The following is a 26,007-nucleotide window of genomic DNA, read 5'->3' on the forward strand; positions in this document are numbered from 1 at the left end:
GATCATTGCCAACAGCTCTGCAATTTCATCTCTTGCTTCTCATAGAATCCTTGGATATATCCCGTCAGGCCCGGGGGACTTGTCTATCCTCAAGTTTTTGAAAATGCCCAACACATCTTCCTTCCTAACAAGTATTTCCTCGAGCTTACCAATCTGTTTCACACTGACCTCTCCAACAATATCGCCCCTCTCATTTGTAAATACAGAAGAAAAGTACTCGTTCAAGACCTCTCCTATCTCTTCAGACTCAATACACAATCTCCCGCTACTGTCCTTGATCGGACCTACCCTCGTTCTAGTCATTCTCATATTTCTCACATATGTGTAAAAGGCCTTGGGGTTTTCCTTGATCCTACCCGCCAAAGATTGTTCATGCCCTCTCTTAGCTCTCCTAATCCCTTTCTTCAGTTCCCTCCTGGCTATCTTGTATCCCTCCAATGCCCTCTGAACCTTGTTTCCTCAGCCTTACATAAGTCACCTTTTTCCTCTTAACAAGACATTCAACCTCTCTTGTCAACCATGGTTCCCTCACTCGACCATCTCTTCCCTGCCTGACAGGGACATACATATCAAGGACACGTAGCACCTGTTCCTTGAATAAGTTCCACATTTCACTTGTGTCCTTCCCTGCCAGCCTATGTTCCCAACTTATGCACTTCAATTCTTGTCTGACAACATTGTATTTACCCTTCCCCCAATTGTAAACCTTGCCCTGTTGCACGTACCTATCCCTCTCCATTACTAAAGTGAAAGTCACAGAATTGTGGTCACTATCTCCAAAATGCTCCCCCACTAACAAACCTATCACTTGCCCTGGTTCATTACCCAGTACTAAATCCAATATTGCCCCTCCTCTGGTTGGACAATCTACATACTGTGTTAGAAAAGCTTCCTGGACACACTGCACAAACACCACCCCATCCAAACTATTTGATCTAAAGAGTTTCCACTCAATATTTGGGAAGTTAAAGTCGCCCATGACTACTACCCTATGACTTCTGCACCTTTCCAAAATCTGTTTCCCAATCTGTTCCTCCACATCTCTGCTACTATTGGGGGGCCTATAGAAAACTCCTAACAAGGTGACTGCTCCTTTCCTATTGCTGACAAATCTCCTTTGCACCCTTTCCAATGCTTCCACATCCTTCCTGTAGTGAGGTGACCAGAACTGCACACAATATTCCAAATGTGGTCTCACCAGGGTCCATAAGACCATAAGACATAGGAGCGGAAGTAAGGCCATTCGGCCCATCGAGTCCACTCCACCATTCAATCATGGTTGATTTCAACTCCATTTACCTGCTCTCTCTCCATAGCCCTTCATTCCTCGAGAAATCAAGAATTTATCAACTTCTGTCTTAAAGACACTCAACGTCCCGGCCTCCACCGCCCTCTGTGGCAATGAATTCCACAGACCCACCATTCTCTGGCTGAAGAAATTTCTCCTCATCTCTGTTCTAAAGTGACTCCCTTTTATTCTAAGGCTGTGCCCCGGGTCCTAGTCTCCCCTGCTAATGGAAACAACTTCCCTACATCCACCCTATCTAAGCCAATCATTATCTTGTAAGTTTCTATTAGATCTCCCCTCAACCTCCTAAACTCCAATGAATAAAATCCTAGGATCCTCAGACGTTCATCGTATGTTAGGCCTACCATTCCTGGCATCATCGGGTGAATCTCCGCTGGACCCGCTCCAGTGCCAGTATGTCCTTCCTGAGGTGTGGGGCCCAAAATTGCTCACAGTATTCTAAATAGGGCCTAACTAATGCTTTATAAAGCTTCAGAAGTACATCCCTGCTTTTATATTCCAAGCCTCTTGAGATAAATGACAATATTGCATTTGCTTTCTTAATTACGGACTCAACCTGCAAGTTTACCTTTAGAGAATCCTGGACTCGGACTCCCAAGTCCCTTTGCACTTCAGCATTATGAATTTTGTCACCGTTTAGAAAATAGTCCATGCCTCTATTATTTTTTCCAAAGTGCAAGACCTCACACTTGCCCACGTTGAATTTCATCAGCCATTTCTTGGACCACTTTCCTGAACTCTATACTATCTGCCCCTCCACCTATCTCTGTATCATCGGCAAACTTAGCCAGAATGCCCCCAGTCCCGTCATCTCGATCGTTAATATATAAAGAGAGCAGCTGTGGACCCAACACTGAACCCTGCGGGACACCACTCGTCATCGGTTGCCATTCCAAAAAAGAACCTTATATCCCAACTCTCTGCCTTCTGCTGTCATATACAGTTGCAGCATAACTCAAGCCACCTGTTAATAAACGCTAACACACTATAAGCCTTCTTCACGGCTCTATCCACTTGCGTGGCAACCTTCAGAGATCTGTGGACATGAACCCCAAGATCTCTGTTTCTCCACATTCCTCAGAACCCTGCCATTGACCCTGTAATACGCATTCAAATTTTTTAAACCAAAATGAATCACCTCGCACTTATCAAGGTTAAACTCCATGTGCCATTTTTCGGCGCAGCTCTGCATCCTATCAATGTCTCTTTGCAGCCTACAACAGCCCTACATCTCATCCACTACTCCACCAATCTTGGTGTCATCAGCAAATTTACTGACCCACGCTTCAGCCCCCTCCTCCAAGTCATTGATAAAAATCACAAATAGCAGAGGACCCAGCACTGCGGTACACCGCTGGTAACTGGTCTCCAGTCTGAAAATTTTCCATCCACCACCAGTCTTTGTCCCAGTCTTTGGGGCTATCACTGGATGTTTCCTCCTGAAATGCTTTTTCTTTCAACTTAATACTCTAGTTAACTTCCTTGGTTAGCCATGGTTGGTTTATTCTTCTCTTCTGAATCTTTCCTCCTTACTGGGATATATTTTTGCAAACTATCATGAATTGCCTCCTTAAATGTCTGTCACTGCTTGTTTACTCTCATTCCTGTTAATCTATCTGTCCTGTCTATTTTAGCGAACTCTCTCCTCATTTCATTGTAATTCCTTTTATTTAAGTTAAACAGAGTTGTTTCCGACCGAGGTTTCTCACAATCAAGCTGAATATTAAATTCTATCATTTTATGATCACTACTTCCCAGGGGATTATTTACTCTGAGGTCATTTATTAAACCTGCCTCATTACACATTCCCATATCCAAGATATCCTTTCCTTGGTTGGTTCCTTGACATATTGCTCTGGGAGACTATTGCTAATGCATGCTATGAATTTGCTGTTGTACCTACCCTTACCAACTTGATTAACCCAATCAACATGAAGAGTAAAGTCATTCATAATTATTGCTCTATTCCTTTTGCATGCTCCTATTATTTGTTGATTTATACCCTTTCTTACAGTGTGGCTACTGTTGGTGGGCCTATACACTACTCCGATAAATATCTTCTTTCCCTTGTTGTTTTTTACCTCCACCTAAATGGACTCTACACCATCTAAGTCTGGATTTTCTCTCACAACTGTCCTTATTTCATCCCTTATTAAGAGCGCTACTGCACCACCCTTTTCATCCCTCCCATCTTTCCAAAAGGTCAAATATCCCTGAATTAGCTCAGTGGGCTAGACAGCTGGTTTGTGATGCAGAACAAAGCCAGCAGTGCGGGTTCAATTCCCGTACCAGCTTACCCGAACTGGAATGTGGCGACTAGCGGCTTTGCACAGTAAATTCATACTTGTGACAATAAAAGGTTATTATTATTGTATTAAGTTCCCAGTTTTGATCTCCTTGTCATCATGACTCCGTAATGGCTATGAGAGCATATCCATTTATCTCGATTTGCACCATCAATTCGTCTACCTCATTCCAAATACTTCTTGCATTAAGATACAAAGCCTTTAGGCCATCTTTAATCATGCTAACTTTTCTTTGTACTGTGGCCCTATTTGCCTTTCGCCCTTGATTACCCTGTATACTGTTTTTGCATTTTACTGTTCTTTCTTTTATTACGGTCCTTGTCACCCTGCTTAAGTTCTCATCCCCTGCTACTCTAGTTTAAACCCTCCTCAACCACATCAGACCCGGTCCTGCCGAGGTGCAACCCGCCTAGTTTGTGTTGGTCCCACGTCTCATTTGTGCCTCAGAAAAGGCTTCCTTTTTCCCTAACAATTGAATCCCCGACAACTATTGTATTCCCACACTTTTAACTCCTCTCCTGTTTAGCAGAGCCAATCATGGTGCAACAAATTTACCTGTTGCTGCTTTCCCTGAAAGGTCATCCCCCTCAACAGTATCTAAAGCGGTATACCTATTTTTCAGGAGAATAGTACAGGAGATTCCTGCACTGCCTCTTGCAATGTCTTGTGGTCACCCATTCCCTTTCTGTCTGTGGAGTCCAAGCCTGCAGTGTGAGCACCTCTCCATACGTGCTATCCACGATATTCTCCGCCTTATGGATGCTCCACAGTGTTCCCAGCTGCCACTCCAGGTCCAAAACCCGGGCTTCCAGGAGCTGCTTCCTGTCCCCGGAACGGAAAATGTTCCCGGCTTCCCAAATGGAGCACGAGGACACACCACGGCTTCTCTGGGACATTGTTACAGTTGTTTTAGAAACTGTTTGGTCCTCTAGCCTCCATCCTTCATAACCTCGCTACCCTCATCCATCCCTCATGGCCCCTTCATGCCAACTCAAGCCCCCCACCCACTTCCCATGTGTCCGAATAACCCCACACCACCTCCATGCCAACTCAAGACCTCCATTGCCCATGTACCTTTATAATAAAATCTTTATTGTCACAAGTAGGCTTACATTAACACTTCAATGAAATTACTGTGAAAAGTCCCTAGTTGCCTGTCTGGGTCCACAGAGGGCAAATTCAGAATGTCCAAATTATCTAACAGCATGTCTTTCTGGACTTGTGGGAAGAAACCAGAGCACCCGGAGGAAACCCACGTAGACACAGGGAGAACGTGCAGACTCCGCACAGACAGTGACCCAAGCTGGGAATCGAACCTGGGACCCTGGACCTGTGAAGCAACAGTGCTAACCACTGTGTTACTGTGTTGCCCATTATACTCCCATGTCACCTCCATAGCTGCCAACAAAGTATTCACTTTGAAGCCATGTGGAGATGAAAAAATAGGTTTTTTTTCCTTTTATTTAACATCTGTTGAACAGATAATTGTAAAACTGTTTCTTTGATGTTAATGTGGTTAATTATGTATTTAAATTAAAGTTTGTTTTTGCATAAACGATGCCTATTGTTCAGAGTCATCACTTCTTGGGTGAAGTATTCTTTCCTCACAGTTTTACAAATTTCAAAAAATTGTCTGGCTTTCCCACCGGGTACCTTCTCAAATGTTGGGGTCTGCTGCAAGTTCCACACAAAGATAGATGCTGAGATCATGTTTCTTAGTCATAGAATTACAGTGCAGAAGGAGGCCATTCGGCCCATCAAGTCTGTACCGGCCCTTAGAAAGAGCACCCCACTCAAGCACACACCTCCTCCACCCCATCCCCTGAACCCAGTAACCCCAATTCATCTTTTTTTGGTCACAAAGGGTAATTTGTCATGGCCAATCCACCTAACTGCACATCTGTGAGGGGAAACCGGAGCACCCGGCGGAAACCCACGCACACACAGGGAGAACGTGCAGACACCACACAGACAGTGGCCCAAGCCAGGAATCGAACCTGGGACCCTGGAGCTGTGAAGCAACTGTGCTAACCACTATTCTACCTTGCTGCCCCAGTTTCTCCCTGGGGCGATATCGAGAACAAATATCTAGAGCAAATGAGCACAGTTTAAAACTAAGACATCTCCCATTTAATATGGAGATAAGGAGTAAAGGGCCATTAAACTTTGGAATTTTCTTCCCTAGAATGTAGTGGAGGTTGGATAATGGAAAAAATTCAACCCCGAGTTGTACTGAGTTTTGATCAACAGGGGATGCAAATATTCAGGCAGGAAAGTGGAGTTCAAGACATAATCAGTTCAGCCATGATTTTATCAAATGGCAGAACAGGCTAGCTGGACCAAATGGACTACTCTTGCTTCTTATGTTCTTATGGAGCTCGTCAAGGGAGGTGTAGGAGCAGGTGGAACTGGAGGAAGAAGGAGATGATGTTGAACAGAGAGCTGTCCCTACAGCATGAGGAGTACTTCCTCCCCAATCTCATGGAAGAGAGCTTCCTGTCTCTCCATCATGAACACCATGATTACCCTTTATGGTAGGCACTAAAATCTTGCCTAGATTATGTTGATGAGGCCTAACACCTTACCTGGTGATTGTTGGATGATCCAGACATGTATTGCATCTGCATATCACCTTGATGCCCAAAACCAGATACCAATGGATTTGTTGTCAGATTTCTGTCTCGTGGGGCTAATTTTGAACACATTCATTATTGGCTTGGTCACCTGTTAAAAATAACCCCAACCTCTATCAATTTTTGTTTCTTTTATGGTGGGGTGTTTAAAATGATGGTAAAGCAGATTTTACACTATTTCCAAAAGCCAAAATTATCCCAATACCACTTATTTAGTCCTGTAATCTTCAATTTACAGTCTACACTATCTTGTTTTTCCATGATCACTTTTTTCTTTCAAGGCTAACTCTACCTGTTCATTATTTTTCTCAAAAGTATTTTCAGTTATTTGTTTTCAGTCCGTTTCAGAATTTAGTTACCATGGGCGGGATTCTCCGTTGCCCGATGCCGATATCGTAATTGCCAATCGGGCAGAGAATCCACTCCGACACCCTAATCGGGGCCGGCGCCGGTTTGACGCCGGTCAGCCATGCTGCGCCCCCTCAGAAGTGGCATAATCGCGTTGCGCGCCATTGCAACGGCGTTGCTGCGTTATTGGCAGGCCTTCCCGCGATGCTCCGCCCCCGATGTGCCGAATCCCCGACCGTGCGTGGGGGGCGTGTGGTCTCAGCAGTCGGGACCCCGGCGTGGCAGCTGCAGACTGTGTCCAGCCCTGACAACTTGGCCGGTATCCGTGCTGCTGGCCAGGGGGGCTTCCATGAGGGCTGGGGAACTGGTGGGGTCTGGCTAGGGGGTGGCCTCTGGAGTCGCAGATGGCGGGTCGGGTCCACGCACGGCTGGCACCATGTTGTACGGCGCAACCACTGCAGGTCGTCGCCATCCACATGCGCGGCCAGGAATCCAGCCATTCTCCAGCCGATTTTGGTGTGGGAGCTGGGAGTTTCATCCGGCGGCACTTCTAGCCCATCACCGGTCCTGAAATCGGTGAGGGTTCTGCACCAATTTTCAGGGAGTGCAGCATTCCGGAGCGGAGAGGATCATGCCTGGCTACTACGTGGGGACCCCTCGGATACTGGCCAGGTATCCACGGCACTTTCCGGACAGTATCCGGGCATCTCCGGCACTTCTTGCGCAGACAACTCCGGCACTGGCTATGCATATCCTTGCCATTGCCCGGGCACCCTGGAACTTCCAGGACAATAACCTGGCACCCTGGCATTGCCTATGCCCCCTCCAAACACTTCCCGGATGCTGCCCTGGCACCCCAGCACTGCACAGGCACCCCTTGGCACTGTCCGGGCATCCCTGTATAGTGCCTGGATATTACCCGGGCAGCGCCGGGGTAGTGCTAGGATGGCGCCACAGGGGTTTCCAGGCTGAATGGGCTTGCTCACTCTGCGCTGGGGCAGCCTTTAAAAATGATGCCCTGACCCTCGCTCTTCAAAGATGGCGGGAGGGGTGAATCAGAGGACGCCCCACCAGCAAAGCACCGTGGAATCCGTGACTTGAGCTTCTTTCCCCAGAGTTCTGCACTATACCAAAGAGAAAGTCATCATTGCTGTCAGCAACTGCGCTTTTCCCACCTCACATCGGCCTTTGCTGAAAGTGGGAACATCCTGACCCTTGTCTATTACAGCTTATTGCTTCCTGACAAAATACATTAGAGTGGCAATGTGTACAATTGCCCCATCTTATTTAAATACAGATGAAAGGGACAGCCTAATTTACTTATAATTTCCTTTCAAGTATTTTAAATACCAATGATAATATTGTTTACAATCAGGATCACACATTGATCTTAATGACACATTCATACTGTCATGTGAGGTTTAATAAATATATCATCAATGAGAAATATACATGACAAAATTATGTTTTTTACACTTAAAGATATAAATAGTGCACATAAAGTATGAATTATTAATTACAATACAAAAACATAAAGGAGGGAGAAGAAGTCGTTTAACAGATGGTGCTTTCACGTCTGAGATTTGAGTTCAAATTAACTCTGAGCTGATAATGTGAGTTGTCTCCTCACTTGCAGTTGTAAGGATCCTGTGCGCAATGTGGGCAGTTACAGTGCAGTTGGCACAAATCCTCACCAAAAAATGGCAATTGTTTGGCACTCTATGTACTAATATTTTTATGAAATAGGGTATGTGCAAAAACTGCAAATTTTGAACTTCATTGGGCTTTGCTAAACATTTCTGAAATATTTTAGTGACACTGTCCCAAGTGGAAAACAGTTTCAGTCCGCAGTTCCAATAAACATCCTTCACCTTAACTGACACAATAACACAATAAACCATTGAGCGACACCAAAAAGATAATAGTGCATAGCTATCTATTTATTCTGTTCAATGTGATAGGGCTGTTCCAAATTTCCCTTGCTTCTGATATAACACATGGATATTTTCAATCAGTGGGTGAGATCTTTAAAAATGTATTCTTGTGATGTGAATACTGGCCTTTCCAAGTTACCCAGAGAAGGGGCTGGTGTGATGTTTTGATTTATTGCAGCCTATTGCAGCGTGATGACGCGGTCATGGTGCTATTAGGCAGGGAATTCTTGGATTTTGACCCTGCAACGATAAAGGAATGGAAACATGCATCCAAGGCAGGATGTTGAGTGACAGAAGGAAGCCTGGAGGTGATGGTGTTCCCAGTTACTTGCTACTTTTGTCCTTCTGGGTGTTGGAGAGCATGGTTTTGGCAGCACTACAGTGATTTGCTGCAGTCCCCTGTCTAACAGATCTGCTATTTAAAAAAATATATTTTTATTGGAGTTTTGACATTTCATCTCAAAGGTTACACAAGAGAAAATCAAAACATGTCTCCACAAGAATTTACAGCAACTGTAGTCTTAGCTATGTTACATGGGATGTATCCTCTCGATATGTGGAGCTTGTCATTCAGAGTGTGCACCCCCCCACCGCCTTCATGCTCTTACCCTCCCCCGTCCCTTTCACTTCCTTATTTTGTGGCATATCCTGGGTCCTGCACCCCTCTCCCCGCTACGGTCCTGGAAAAAATTGGTGAGCAGCCTCCACGTTTTGTAGAAGCCTTCCTCCAATCCTCTGATGGCATATTTTATTTTCTCTAGCTTGAGAAATTCTGCCATGTCGGGCAGGCAGTCTAATCTGCAGGGTTGGGTGGTGCTGCCGACTGCCAGCTGAGCAGGAGTCTCTAACGGGCGATCAGGGAAACAAAGGCCAGGGCATCAGCCCCACTCCCCGTGAAAAGCTTGGGCTGTTCAGATGCCCCAAAGACTGCCACCAGCCGGAAAAGCTCCTCCCTCACCCCCACAACCCTGGACATGGCCTTGGAGAAGGACATTCAATACCTGACAAGTCTGGGGCAAGCCCACAACATGTGGGTGTGGTTGGTCAGATATCTCTGGCATTTGTTCACATTTGTCCTCCAGCCCGGGAAGAACTCACTCATTCCCTTCCTGGCTAGATGCATCTTGTGTACCACCTTCAGTTGCGTTCGGCTCAGCCCTGCGCACATGGTGGTGAAGTTTACCCTGTGCAGTGTTTCGATCCAAAGTCCTTCCCCTATTTCCCTGCCTAGTCCTTCCTCCCATTTCTCCCTTGTCTCGTCCAAGTATGAGTGTGTCTCTTCCAATAACCGTCCATTAATTTCCGCACAGTTCCCATCTCCTAGCTTGCCCGCAGTCAGCAGTCTGTCCGGCAGTAGGTGTCATGGTATCTGGGGAATGCCGTTGCCGCATAGAATCATAGAATGTACAGTGCCATTCAGCCATTCAACCCATCGAGTCTGCACCGGGCCTTGGAAAGGGAACCCTACTTAAGCCCACACCTCCATCCTATCCCCGTAACCCAATAACCCCACCTAACCGTTTTTGGACACAAAGGGACAATTTAGCATGATCAATTCACCTAACCGCCACATCTGTGGACTGTGAGAGGAAACTGGAGCACATTGAAGTGGCCTTCTCACTTTGAATAGCTCTGCTCGACAGCTGTTGAGTCGATCAGACAGTTCATTGATATTCAAGTCAGGAAACCTCAAGGATTTTCCCTTTCCTCACATGTGCTCCCTTAGCCCAATGCTTTTAACATTGTTGCTTTTTGAAGTGTCTGACACTTCCTAGAAAGCTCATAACACATGAAAAGATTTCGGCGGGATTCTCCGCCCCCCCCCCACCGGGTCGGAGAATCGCCGGGGGGCGGAGCGAATCCCACCCCGCCGCTGGCTGCCGTAATCTCCGGTGCCGTTTTTTGGGCGCCGTTGGCAGCGCCCCCCCCCCCCCCGGCAATTCTCCGGTCCCCGATGGGCCGAGCGGCCGTCTGTTTTTGTCCAGTCCCGCCGGCATGAATCACTCAACTCACATACCGGCGGGACCTGGCAGGTAATTTGGCTGGGACGGTCCTCGGGTGGGGGGGGGGCGCGCGGGCAGATCCAACCCCGGGGGGGGGGGGGGGGGGGCACAGTGGCCTGGCCCACGATCGGGGCCCAACGACCTGCGGGCGGGCCTGTTCCATGGAGACAATTCTTCCCTCCACGCCGACCCCTGTAGGGCTCCGCCATGGCCGGGTGGAGAAGAGAAGCCCCGCGTATGCCCCAAAATACGTCGTCCGGTCTGCGCACAAGCGGAACCACGCTGGTGGTTCCGCGCATGCGCGAGATTACGCCGCCCCTTTGCCGCATTCGCGAACTCGCGCCGTCCCTGGAGCTGGAGCGGCGGCAACCCCTCTGCCGTCCACCTGGCCCCCAAAAGTGCGGAGAATTCTGCATTTTCGGGGGTTGTTGACGCCAGAGTGGTTGCCACCGGTTCTCCCGCCGGCGTGGGGACTTAGTCCCCAGAAGGGAGAATCCCGGCCTTTGACTTTCCCTTTGAAATGTTTTGCATCATTCAATTTCACAATGCAGTACTATTAACTAGCCTTTGATAGACAGCCCAATGGTGTATTCACAGCAAGCAGGAGGTTTGTTTATTTATCTTTCTCTTCACCTTTTTCACCTTCGTGTGCATCTGAAACCCCCCCGCCCCCACCCATTGATCCAAACCACAATGTTTATAAACAGCCTTGTTTTGATTGACAGCTGCTGGCCACTTCAAAAATGCTAAATGATATCACTTCCTCTTTTCCAACTGCAGAAAGCACTTATCATCGCAGAGAGGACGAGAAGCCCTGGGGCAGGCACCTGCTGAATTTAACAAGCCACTCTGCATACAAACCTGTCATAGAGTCAAAGAGGTTTACAGCATGAAAACAGGCCCTTCGGCCCAACTTATCCATGCCGCTCAGTTTTTAACCACGAAGCAAGTCCCAATTGCCTGCATTTGGCTCATATCCCTCTATACCCATCTTTCCCATATAACTGTCTAAATGCTTTTTAGAAGACAAAATTGCACCCACCTCTACTGGCAGCTTGTTCCAGACACTCACCACCCTCTGTGTAAAAGAATTGGCCCTCTGGACCCTTTTGTATCTCCCTCCTTAAACTTATACCCTCTAGTTTTAGCACCCCCCTACCTTTGGGAAAGGAGGTTGACTAAGAGGTTATTTATGCCCTCATTATTTTATAGACCTCTATAAGATCACCCATAAGCCTCCTACGCTCCAGGGAAAAAAGCCCCAGTCTATCCAGCCTCTCTTTAGAAGTCAAACCATCAAGTCCCAGTAGCATCCTACTAAATCATTTCTGCACTCTTCCTAGTTTAATAATATCATTTCTATAATAGGGTGACGAGAACTGTACACAGTATTCCAAGTATGGCCTTACTAATGTCTTGTACAACGTCAACAAGACGTCCCAAATCCTGTATTTAGTGTTCTGACCAATGAAACCTAGCATGCCAAATGCCTTCTTCACCACCCTGTCCACCAGTGACTCCACTTTCAAGGAGCTATGAACCTGTACCTTTTGACCTCTTTGTTCTCTAACTCTCCCCAACACCCTACCATTAACTGAGTAGGTCCTGCCCTGATTCGATCTACCAAAATGCATCACCTCACATTTATCTAAATTAAATTTCATCTGCCATCCATCGGCCCAATTGGTCAACATCCCCTTGCGGGGATGTCGGCAGGAAAGTATTAAATATATCACAAAGATTTTAAACACCTCTCCTAATAGGCTTTCAGGTATATTTGGTATGTGGAACTGAGTGCAATGTGTAAAATGTTGGGTGCTCTTAATTTCATTTATGGGTGGATAGGAATGGGATGAGGTGAGGGCAGTCACACCCAATTGGACAATGAAGGACTGCTGTTGGAGGAGAATGGTGTGGTCAATGTTGTTATTGGCTGCAGACAAGTCAAGAAGAATGAACATGGATCAGTTGCCAGCCCATCTGGCAAAACCCTGCTGATCCTGCCAGTTAGCTACCTGTTAGTCAGGGAGGATAATGAAGTCTGGCTTCAAGTTGACAGAGTGCATAGTGTTGAGCTTTTCCTCTTCCTATCATGCTTTAGGCCCAGAAGCATTGCAGCTGTAGCCTCTATTTCTGCTGCAGTCTTTATGTGACCAGTTCACCAAATCTCTGTCCTTCCTTTGAGCATGCAGCAATACTACCAAATCCAGAAACTCGCCAAAACACCTCCAAAAACACACTACAGTGCTTCCAGACTTTGAAATAGACTACATGACCTTAACTGCCAGGTTAGTGCATGGCGCTCTAAATAAAGCTCGCGCTGGGCCCTGTTTGCAGCTGAACATATGTTCTTTGGTAAGTCCTAACCAAATAAATTGAATAGATCTGCACGGTCCAAGTTCATAAATGGAAAGCAAAGTCTGCCGGCATACTTTGGATGATTTTTCTTTGAAGGGGAAATTTAGCGTGGCCAATCCACCTACCCTGCACATCTTTGGGTTGTGGGAGTGAGACCCCTGCAGACACGGGGAGAATCTGCAAACTCCAGACAAACAGTGACCGGGGTACTACCGGGGCCGGGATTGAACCTGGGTCCTCAGCGTCATGAGACAGCACTGCGTCACCATGCCTCTTGTGAATTTGGAAGACTCCTGTTGCACGAAGGTGACCCCCATGTAGCTGTCCCACCCAGCATGGGGCATAACACTGGTCTTGCTAAAAGAGGAGGGGGCAAGTCAGAGGCTTCAGCAGAGCCATCTCCAGTGGCACCACAGGTCCAAATTTTGCACTCAAGATCTTTTTCAAATAACCATTCAACCAACAAAATAGAGCTTGGTTACTTAAACAATGCTGAACTACAAGAGATGGAGTTGCCTACAGTGGCAATGTTTGTATCGTGCCTTCCATTACTATCTTCTTGGTCCCTTATGTAATGAAAGGATTACCATGCACCTGTTCACCTGGTTGTGGCTAGATTCCATGGGGATATTGATGTCACAAACTGAGATGACTGATAATCAGCCCTTTTGGGAGATGTTCTCATATTTTATTCCAACTTAAGGTTATTTCCTCCAAGAAACAATGGCATCATACAGAAATCCAAATCTGAAAGAGTCCAAATTGATGAGATATAAGGGATGAAGTCAGGTTTGTTTGCCATAAAGTTAGCAATGGAAATGTAGCTAAAAATTGAAACTAGGTGCAGTGATGAATCTGAAGGGAATGGTTTTGTGACTATGATGCAACCGCGTCCATAACGTGAGAGACTGTCAACTCTACTCATGATTTCCTGATAAGTCTGCTGGCCTCGGCTCCCGGTACATTTTCAAACTTTGCTATTTTTAAAAAATATGACAGGTCTGCCAAATTGTCAGAACATTCTGTGACAACAGCAGGCACAGGGACTTTCTAAAAGCTTAAATGGAAATGTTGTTATAACTTATTGCACCAGATCCAAATTAGTTAAAATGTAAACTTTAATGTCATCTAAAATAATATTCAAATGTAGGTGTCCAGCTCATTGTTTAAGTAGCAACCATTTAGTAGCAGTCTGTGATAAAACCCAGGTGACTGAGGACTCAATATGGAGGGCTCATGCGCTTACACATTCTACGACACGAGTTTTCAAAGGCAGGAGAATATATGTTCAAGGTCTGTGCCTGAAACAGAAATTAGGCTCTTTGCATAAGCAAATAGGGAGCCAAACACCTGGTTCAAAATTCTTTCCTGAAATTGAGTTGCTTTGCATTCAGGCAAATGTCCGTCACCGAACCGGTTGTCCTCAAAAGAAACACTCGAGGCCACTTCCAAAATGCTTTTTCCAAAAATACTTCCCAGAATGTGAAGCCTGGAAGAATTCTGGTCCGAACTCCAGAGTAGCCCAAAGATTACTGTCGCCTCCCTCCCCCCCCCCACTTCAATAATCTCCCTTTCCTTCTAATATCCTTACTAGACCGATTTAGCGTTTATTTTACATCTCCCGTCCACTAGAGAACTCCCAGGGGACGTACAGAAGGCATCAATAGTTTACTGACCTAATTTGAATGAGGCTGGAAGCTTTCTTGTGTTCAGGATTTGAACATATCCATTCCGGTCCAGCATAGGCCAGCACTAAACCATTTGAACCCCCCGTGTAATTTTCCCATCTGAAAGCCTACTCATTTTGAATTATGTTGCATAAGTACAACTGCGACATGCTGATTTGTGAGACACAAATGCGCCTCAAGATTAAGACTAATTTACACAGCTGGTGTTGTGATAAATTAAGAGAGATGAACTAATTTTACCTTTCCCCTGATAAAGTTGCACCTGCAACTCCTTCTCCCTACTCCGAGACTGCTGTCATTAAATATGCTATCTACAGGCACATTGTGCTTGAGTTCTTGTGTGTTACATGGAACTAAATCAGCATAGTGCACAGTGCTGAGTGCCAAATTATTGTATGTAGCCACTCAGTAGAAGCAGTTCTTGATAAAGAGTACAGTACTCTAGTGCCCTCTGTGTTTCAAATAATAGTTGCAATTGCTGGTCTAAAGTTCCAGCTCGGTTGTAGTGGAATTCAACCCCCAAAATCAGAAAACCAATTAAAAAATTTGTGCACTTTCATGCACAAATTAGGTCTATGATTAATTGAATTTCCGCGATCTTTTATGCCCGTTCAAGAAACATTGCACTGGAAATTGGTCTCGCCCTGAGATTGAATCACTCAATGTGGCACAAAAGGGCTCAAAAGTAAACTGCATTTTTTGATGAAAGGATAGTAGTAGGCACTTACTAAAACTTCTTTGAAAATTTAAGAAACTGACTACAGTAGACATTTTTAGTTGTTTGAAATTTGACTAGTCACTCAGTGGACTAGGCACTCGGATTAAAAATACCTATTTTTCATGAAAAACACATTTTCAGCTCTATTAATTAACTGCACCAGATTCCCACTAATTTTTTAAGGAATATTTTAATGCATAATCTTTTTAAAACTAATGGCGCGATTTAACAAAAAAAAAAGCAATCCAGTTTTTGGGTGCGAATAATGGGGTGGTTATCGGAGCCTGCAGCCGGTGACCGAGACAACCCTGCTATCAATAGGGACTTTGTTTTTTTTGGGGGGGGGGTCCTCTGCGGGAAATGCCTCAACAAGGTCACATTTATATTCATTTCCTGAATTGACAAGCTTGATTGGGGTGCCATTTTTAAATGCCGCCTCAATATCTTGACTTTCCCCAACCCGGCCTCCAGAAACCCCCCCCCTGGCAGTGCACCCTGGGGACGCTGGCAGGGCCATAGTGGCACTGCCAGGATGCCAGAATGCCATTGCCAGGGTGCCCGAGTGGCAGTTTCAAGGTGCCAGATGGCAGTGCTAAGGTGCCCGGGTAGCTTTGGTGGTGCCAGGGTACAACCCTGCCCAGAGCCCGAGCACCTGAGGAGCTCCAATCGCCTGGGAGACCTCCCCAAGTGTTGTTACGGCTGGTCCATGTTTATGGAAACCAGAAACAATGCCATGGCGAGGTCTCCCAGGCACCGATGTTTGATCCTGGGCCTTGGGATACTTTGGCGTGGACATATTTAGGTGAAGCTAACGGCTAAATCAATAGGCAAATCTGGATTGCGCCCAGTGACGGCAAGATCCAGATTGCAACGTTTTGCGAGATCTCATTAGATCTTGTTAGAACTCGCGAGGCATTCCGAGCATCGTAAAATTCACGAGAGGCCTATTCAATCTTGCCCAAGCTTTAAATATATAATTATATTTTGACAGGATCCCATCTCTTCTCTCAGGTGGACGTAAATGATCCATGGATCTATTTGATGATGAGGAGGGAATTTCTCCCAGTGCAAAGGGAGGACCTGGGTTCGAAACCTGGATCCGGGTCACTGGTCGTGTGGAGTTTGCACATTCTCCCCGTGTCTGTGTGGGTCTCACCCAAAGATGTGCAGGGTAGCTGGATTGGCCACACTAAGTTGACCCTTAATTGGAAACATTTTAAGGAAATGATTCAACAGGAAATGAATTATGGTTAAAGCACTTACCACAGGTAGGTTTGACACATGACAGATATAATGAGTAAACATTGCTTATGAATTTACTGAACCAAATTCGCATTTGTGAGGTAAAAGATATTGACAAAGATATCGTGGACAGAAAGACAAAGGGAATGTAAATAGCCCTATCACTTGCCCGCTATCCATCCCCAGTGCTCCATGCCCCCTCCCCACAATCGTATAAATCTGACCCTATTTCCAGTTCTCTCCAGCTTTGCCAAAGAGTTATCCATACTCGAAACGTTAGCCCCCTTCTCTCTCCACAGATTCTGTCAGGCCTGCTGAGATTATCTAATATTTTCTATTTTTGTAGTATTTGTGAGGGTCATCTGCAAATAATAATTTCACAATCTCAACGCAAGCATTCAAAGTGTACCTGAAAAAAGAAGTCCAGAATAGAATTGTCGCTGCGAGGAGAGTTGGCAGTTTCCATGGGGACACCTCCTGGCATACATTCCACCTGGTGCTGTTGGAAGAGTGTCTCATGGATATACTGATGGATCTTCTCGTTAGTCATGTTGATACAAAGCTGAGGGACAACAACACACATTTCATTTTTTTTTCAAGTGTATATTGATGCTTGTAACAATAGTGACAAGCTAATGCTAGTATTTAGTTGATCACTATTTCCAAATACTGAATATTACTCACTAAAATAAAAGAAAAATACTGGAAATCTGAAATAAAAACAAACATGCCATAAAATTTAGCAAGACTGGCAGCATCTGTGGAGAGAGAAACAGAGCTAATGGACACAATTCAGCGGAATCAATTTAAAGTTTGCTAAAATGGCGCGTTGAGCGGGGTGTTTTGCAGCAGCTGCAGCATCGAGAAACACCCTGCCATCCAACGGCACTTTGCCATTTTCTTTGGCCTCTGGGCGTTTCTCAACTTTTTGTGAAATTGAGCTCATCAGCAGGAAAGGCTCCTCGCAGATCAGGGCGCCATTTTGGAAGGCTGCTCGATCTTCCCCACCCGCCCCACCTCTCAGCATCCCCCCCTCTATTTTGATTCCTCCCTAATCCCCTAACATTGGTGAGGTTCTGGGAAACACTCCCTCTACCTGCCAAGGCAACCCCCGGGCCTGATGTATGGAAGCGCCAATCTGGCACCTGGGCACCCTGGTACTGCCAGCCTGGCATCTTTGCAATGCCCCTGCCACCCGGGCAATGAGAGCTGATGGCAGGACAAGGTGCCTGGTGGCAGTGTCATGGTGCCCAGGTACAAGGGGGAGTGCCAGGGTGCCATCCTGCCCAGTCCCCGACCACCCAGGAGTCTCCAAGCGCCTGAGAGACCCCCGTCCCCCGCAGGTGCTATTATGACTGGTCCACTTTTGTGAGGACCATTCAGAGCTGGAGCATGCACAGATTGTGCAGGGCAGAGCAGGTTTCACGCCCGTCGCGCAGCCTGATTTGGGGCTGGGGCACAATTCAACCGTTGCGCCTGGATCTGCGTCCCACATTTAAAGTTCAAAATGGCTCTTCTTCTGTTCTGAAGAAGTTACATTGGACTCTAAGTGTTAACATTATTTCTCCCTTCACAGATGGTAGCAGACCTGCTGAGTTTTATAGCATTTTTCATTGTTGTATTAAATATTACTCCATTCTTTAAAAAACGTTTTATTTTCCAATTTCCATGCCTGCCTTTGTGATTCTTGTAAAGAACCTTGTCTTCTCAGAGTAGACATCACAAATTAAGGTGTCTGTGGGCAAGATTCCTTCAATATGTTTCCAACAAGGACACAAGAAATAGCATGGGCGGACAAAATGGCTCATTTAGTCTGCTCCGCCTTTCAATACAGCAATGGCCCATTTAGTCTGCTCCGCCATTGAATATGACAATGGCCCATTTAGACTGCTCCGCCTTTCAATACAGCAATGGCCCATTTAGTCTGCTCCGCCATTGAATACGACAATGGCCCATTTAGTCTGCTCCGCTATTCAATACAACAATGGCCCATTTAGTCTGCTCCGCCATTCAATACAACAATGGCCCATTTAGTCTGCTCCGCCATTCAATATGACAATGGCCCATTTAGTTTGCCCCGCCATTCAATACGACAATGGCCCATTTAGTCTGCTACGCCATTCAATACAACAATGGCCTATTTAGTCTGCTCCGCTATTCAATACAACAATGGCCCATTTAGTCTGTTCCGCCATTCAATACAACAATGGCTCATTTAGACTGCTCCGCTATTCAATACGACAATGGCCAATTTAGTCTGCTCCGTTGTTCAATACAGCAATGGCCCATTTAGTCTGCTCCGCCTTTCAATACAGCAATGGCCTATTTAGTCTGCTCCGCTATTCAATACAACAATGGCCCATTTAGTCTGCTCCGCTACTGAATACGACATTGGCCCATTTAGTCTGTTCTGCCATTCAATACAACAATGGCCCATTTAGTCTGCTCCGCCATTCAATACAACAATGGCCCATTTAGTCTGTTCCACTATTCAATACAACAATGGCCCATTTAGTCTGCTCCGCTATTCAATACAGCAATGGCCCATTTAGACTGCTCCACTATTCAACACGACAATGGCCCATTTAGTCTGTTCCGCCATTCAATACGACAATGGCCCATTTAGTCTGTTCCGCCATTCAATACGACAATGGCCCATTTAGTCTGTTCCGCCATTCAATACGACTATGGCCCATTTAGTCTGTTCCGCCATTCAATACAACAATGGCCCATTTAGTCTGTTCCGCCATTCAATACGACAATGGCCCATTTAGTCTGTTCCGCCATTCAATACGACAATGGCCCATTTAGTCTGTTCCGCCATTCAATACGACTATGGCCCATTTAGTCTGTTCCGCCATTCAATACGACAATGGCCCATATAGTCTGTTCCGCCATTCAATACAACAATGGCCCATTTAGACTGCTCCGCTATTCAATACAGCAATGGCCCATTTAGTCTGCTCCACTATTCAATATGACAATGGCTCATTTCGTCTGCTCTGCCATTCAATACAGCAATGGCCCATTTAGTCTGCTCCACTATTCAACACAATGGCCCATTTAGTCTGTTCCGCCATTCAATACAACAATGGCCCATTTAGTCTGTTCCGCCATTCAATACAACAATGGCCCATTTAGTCCGTTCCGCTATTCAATACAGCAATGGCCCATTTAGTCTGCTCCACTATTCAACACAATGGCCCATTTACTCTGTTCCGCCATTCAACACGACAATGGCCCATTTAGTCTGTTCCGCCATTCAATACGACAATGGCCCATTTAGTCTGTTCCGCCATTCAATACGACTATGGCCCATTTAGTCTGCTCCGCCATTCAATACAACAATGGCCCATTTAGTCTGTTCCGCCATTCAATACGACAATGGCCCATTTAGTCTGCACCACTATTCAATACAGCAATGGCCCATTTAGTCTGCTCCACTATTCAATATGACAATGCTCATTTCGTCTGCTCTGCCATTCAATACAGCAATGGCCCATTTAGTCTGCTCCACTATTCAACACAATGGCCCATTTAGTCTGTTCCGCCATTCAATACAACAATGGCCCATTTAGTGTGTTCCGCCATTCAATACAACAATGGCCCATTTAGTCTGCTCCGCCATTCAATACAACAATGGCCCATTTAGTCTGCTCCGCTATTCAATACAACAATGGCTCATTTAGTCTGCTACGCCATTCAATACAACAATGGCCTATTTAGTCTGCTCCGCTATTCAATACAACAATGGCCCATTTAGTCTGTTCCGCCATTCAATACAACAATGGCTCATTTAGACTGCTCCGCTATTCAATACGACAATGGCCAATTTAGTCTGCTCCGTTGTTCAATACAGCAATGGCCCATTTAGTCTGCTCCGCCTTTCAATACAGCAATGGCCTATTTAGTCTGCTCCGCTATTCAATACAACAATGGCCCATTTAGTCTGCTCCGCTACTGAATACGACATTGGCCCATCTAGTCTGTTCTGCCATTCAATACAACAATGGCCCATTTAGTCTGTTCCGCCATTCAATACAACAATGGCCCATTTAGTCTGTTCCACTATTCAATACAACAATGGCCCATTTAGTCTGCTCCGCTATTCAATACAGCAATGGCCCATTTAGACTGCTCCACTATTCAACACGACAATGGCCCATTTAGTCTGTTCCGCCATTCAATACGACAATGGCCCATTTAGTCTGTTCCGCCATTCAATACGACAATGGCCCATTTAGTCTGTTCCGCCATTCAATACGACTATGGCCCATTTAGTCTGTTCCGCCATTCAATACAACAATGGCCCATTTAGTCTGTTCCGCCATTCAATACGACTATGGCCCATTTAGTCTGTTCTGCCATTCAATACAACAATGGCCCATTTAGTCTGTTCCGCCATTCAATACGACTATGGCCCATTTAGTCTGTTCCGCCATTCAATACAACAATGGCCCATTTAGTCTGTTCCGCCATTCAATACGACAATGGCCCATTTAGTCTGTTCCGCCATTCAATACGACTATGGCCCATTTAGTCTGTTCCGCCATTCAATACGACAATGGCCCATTTAGACTGCTCCACTATTCAACACGACAATGGCCCATTTAGTCTGTTCCGCCATTCAATACGACAATGGCCCATTTAGTCTGTTCCGCCATTCAATACAACAATGGCCCATTTAGACTGCTCCGCTATTCAATACAGCAATGGCCCATTTAGTCTGCTCCACTATTCAATATGACAATGGCTCATTTCGTCTGCTCTGCCATTCAATACAGCAATGGCCCATTTAGTCTGCTCCACTATTCAACACAATGGCCCATTTAGTCTGTTCCGCCATTCAATACGACAATGGCCCATTTAGTCTGTTCCGCCATTCAATACAACAATGGCCCATTTAGTCTGTTCCGCTATTCAATACAGCAATGGCCCATTTAGTCTGCTCCACTATTCAACACAATGGCCCATTTAGTCTGTTCCGCCATTCAACACGACAATGGCCCATTTAGTCTGTTCCGCCATTCAATACGACAATGGCCCATTTAGTCTGTTGCGCCATTCAATACGACTATGGCCCATTTAGTCTGCTCCGCCATTCAATACGACAATGGCCCATTTAGTCTGCACCACTATTCAATACAGCAATGGCCCATTTAGTCTGCTCCACTATTCAATATGACAATGGCTCATTTCGTCTGCTCTGCCATTCAATACAGCAATGGCCCATTTAGTCTGCTCCACTATTCAACACAATGGCCCATTTAGTCTGTTCCGCCATTCAATACAACAATGGCCCATTTAGTCTGTTCCGCCATTCAATACAACAATGGCCCATTTAGTCTGCTCCGCCATTCAATACAACAATGGCCCATTTAGTCTGCTCCGCAATTCAATACAACAATGGCCCATTTAGTCTGCTCCACCATTCAATATGACAATGGCCCATTTAGTCTGCTTGGCCATTCAATACGACAATGGCCCATTTAGTCTGTTCCGCCATTCAATACAACAATGGCCCATTTAGTCTGCTCCGCTATTCAATACGAAAATGGCCCATTTAGTCTGTTCCGCCATTCAATACGACAATGGCCCATTTAGTCTGTTCTGCCATTCAATACGACAATGGCCCATTTAGTCTGCTCCACCATTCAATATGACAATGGCCCATTTAGTCTGCTCCACCATTCAATATGACAATGGCCCATTTAGTCTGCTCCACCATTCAATATGACAATGGCCCATTTAGTCTGTTCCGCTATTCAATACGACAATGGCCCATTTAGTCTGCTCCACTATTCAATATGACAATGGCCCATTTAGACTGCTCCGCCTTTCAATACAGCAATGGCCCATTTAGTCTGCTCCGCCATTGAATATGACAATGGCCCATTTAGACTGCTCCGCCTTTCAATACAGCAATGGCCCATTTGGTCTGCTCCGCTATTCAATACAACAATGGCCCATTTAGTCTGCTCCGCCATTCAATACAACAATGGCCCATTTAGTTTGCCCCGCCATTCAATACAACAATGGCCCATTTAGTCTGCTCCGCCATTCAACACGACAATGGCCCATTTAGTCTGCTCCGCCATTCAATACGACAATGGCCCATTTAGTCTGTTCCGCCATTCAATACGACAATGGCCCATTTAGTCTGCTCCGCCATTCAATACGACAATGGCCCATTTAGTCTGTTCCGCCATTCAATACGACAATGGCCCATTTAGTCTGTTCAGCCATTCAATACGACAATGGCCCATTTAGTCTGCTCCGCCATTCAATACGACAATGGCCCATTTAGTCTCTTTCGCCATTCAATACGACAATGGCCCATTTAGTCTGTTCCGCCATTCAATACGACAATGGCCCATTTAGTCTGTTCAGCCATTCAATACGACAATGGCCCATTTAGTCTGCTCCGCCATTCAATACGACAATGGCCCATTTAGTCTGTTCCGCCATTCAATACGACAATGGCCCATTTAGTCTTTTCAGCCATTCAATACGACAATGGCTCATTTAGACTGCTCCGCTATTCAATACGACAATGGCCCATTTAGTCTGCTCCGTTGTTCAATACAGCAATGGCCCATTTAGTCTGCTCCGCCTTTCAATACAGCAATGGCCTATTTAGTCTGCTCCGCTACTGAATACGACAATGGCCCATTTAGTCTGTTCCGCCATTCAATACAACAATGGCCCATTTAGTCTGCTCCGCTATTCAATACAACAATGGCCCATTTAGTCTGCTCCGCTACTGAATACGACATTGGCCCATTTAGTCTGTTCTGCCATTCAATACAACAATGGCCCATTTAGTCTGTTCCGCCATTCAATACAACAATGGCCCATTTAATCTGCTCCGCTACTGAATACGACAATGGCCCATTTAGTCTGCTCCGCTATTCAATACAGCAATGGCCCATTTAGTCTGCTCCACTATTCAACACGACAATGGCCCATTTAGTCTGTTCCACCATTCAATACGACAATGGCCCATTTAGTCTGTTCCGCCATTCAATACGACAATGGCCCATTTAGTCTGTTCAGCCATTCAATACGACAATGGCCCATTTAGTCTGCTCCGCTATTCAATACAGCAATGGCCCATTTAGTCTGCTCCACTATTCAACACAATGGCCCATTTAGTCTGTTCCGCCATTCAATACGACAATGGCCCATTTAGTCTGCTCCGCTATTCAATACAGCAATGGCCCATTTAGTCTGCTCCACTATTCAACACGACAATGGCCCATTTAGTCTGTTCCGCCATTCAATACGACAATGGCCCATTTAGTCTGCTCCACCATTCAATATGACAATGGCCCATTTAGTTGCTTCGCCATTCAATACAACAATGGCCCATTTAGTCTGCTCCGCTATTCAATACAGCAATGGCCCATTTAGTCTACTCCACTATTCAACACGACAATGGCCCATTCAGTCTGTTCCGCCATTCAATACGACAATGGCCCATTTAGTCTGTTCCGCCATTCAATACGACAATGGCCCATTTAGTCTGCTCCACCATTCAATATGACAATGGCCCATTTAGTCTGCTCCACCATTCTATACAACAATGGCCCATTTATTCTGCTCCACTATTCAATATGACAATGGCCCATTTAGACTGCTCCGCCTTTCAATACAGCAATGGCCCATTTAGTCTGCTCCGCCATTGAATATGACAATGGCCCATTTAGACTGCTCCGCCTTTCAATACAGCAATGGCCCATTTAGTCTGCTCCGCTATTCAATACAACAATGGCCCATTTAGTCTGCTCCGCCATTCAATACGACAATGGCCCATTTAGTCTGTTCCGCCATTCAATACGACTATGGCCCATTTAGTCTGTTCCGCCATTCAATACAACAATGGCCCATTTAGTCTGCTCCGCTATTCAATACAGCAATGGCCCATTTAGTCTGCTCAACTATTCAATATGACAATGGCTCATTTAGTCTGTTCCGCCATTCAATACAGCAATGGCCCATTTAGTCTGCTCCGCTATTCAATACAACAATGGCCCATTTAGTCTGCTCCGCCATTCAATACGACAATGGCCCATTTAGTCTGTTCCGCCATTCAATACGACTATGGCCCATTTAGTCTGTTCCGCCATTCAATACAACAATGGCCCATTTAGTCCGTTCCACCATTCAATACGACAATGGCCCATTTAGTCTGCTCCACCATTCAATATGACAATGGCCCATTTAGTCTGTTCCACCATTCAATACAACAATGGCCCATTTAGTCTGCTCCGCTATTCAATACAGCAATGGCCCATTTAGTCTGCTCCACTATTCAACACGACAATGGCCCATTTAGTCTGTTCCGCCATTCAATACGACAATGGCCCATGTAGTCTGTTCCGCCATTCAATACGACAATGGCCCATTTAGTCTGTTCCGCCATTCAATACAACAATGGCCCATTTAGTCTGCTCCGCTATTCAATACAGCAATGGCCCATTTAGTCTGCTCCACTATTCAACACGACAATGGCCCATTTAGTCTGTTCCGCCATTCAATACGACAATGGCCCATGTAGTCTGTTCCGCCATTCAATACGACAATGGCCCATTTAGTCTGCTCCACCATTCAATATGACAATGGCCCATTTCGTCTGCTTCGCCATTCAATACGACAATGGCCCATTTAGTCTGTACTGCCATTCAATATGGCAATGGCCCATTTAGTCTGCTCTGCCATTCAATACGACAATGGCCCATTAAGTCTGTTCCGCTATTCAATACGACAATGGCCCATTTAGTCTGTTCCGCCATTCAATACGACTATGGCCCATTTAGTCTGTTCCGCCATTCAATACAACAATGGCCCATTTAGTCTGTTCCGCCATTCAATACGACAATGGCCCATTTAGTCTGCTCCACCATTCAATACGACAATGTCCCATATAGTCTGCTCCGCCATTCAATACGACAATGGCCCATTTAGTCTGCTCCGCCATTCAATGTGACAATGGCCCATTTAGTCTGCTCTGCCATTCAATACAACAATGGCCCCTTTAGTCTGCTCCACTATTCAATGTGACAATGGCTCATTTCGTCTGCTCTGCCATTCAATACGACAATGGCTCATTTAGTCTGTTCTGTTATTCAATACGACAACGGCCCATTTAGTCTGTGCCGCCATTCAAGACAACAATGGCCCATTTATTCGGCTCCGCTATTCAATACGACAATGACCCATTTAGTCTGTTCAGCCATTCAATACGACTATGGCCCATTTAGTCTGTTCCGCCATTCAATACAACAATGGCCCATTTAGTCCGTTCCACCATTCAATACGACAATGGCCCATTTAGTCTGCTCCACCATTCAATATGACAATGGCCCATTTAGTCTGTTCCACCATTCAATACAACAATGGCCCATTTAGTCTGCTCCGCTATTCAATACAGCAATGGCCCATTTAGTCTGCTCCACTATTCAACAC

General features: G+C 45.7%; 1 protein-coding gene across 1 annotated transcript in view; it reads right to left on the bottom strand.

Moving 5' to 3' along the window:
- Positions 1–26,007, bottom strand: part of myo16 (myosin XVI) — an 875,686-nt gene that overhangs the window by 300,538 nt on the left and 549,141 nt on the right. Inside the window, exon 22 of the mRNA XM_072476270.1 lies at positions 16,949–17,101. Within this exon, the coding sequence (XP_072332371.1) occupies positions 16,949–17,101 (153 nt within the window). The remainder of the gene's footprint in view (positions 1–16,948; positions 17,102–26,007) is intronic.

This window comes from Scyliorhinus torazame, chromosome 15 (genome assembly GCF_047496885.1).
Source record: "Scyliorhinus torazame isolate Kashiwa2021f chromosome 15, sScyTor2.1, whole genome shotgun sequence".
Lineage (NCBI taxonomy): Eukaryota > Metazoa > Chordata > Chondrichthyes > Carcharhiniformes > Scyliorhinidae > Scyliorhinus > Scyliorhinus torazame.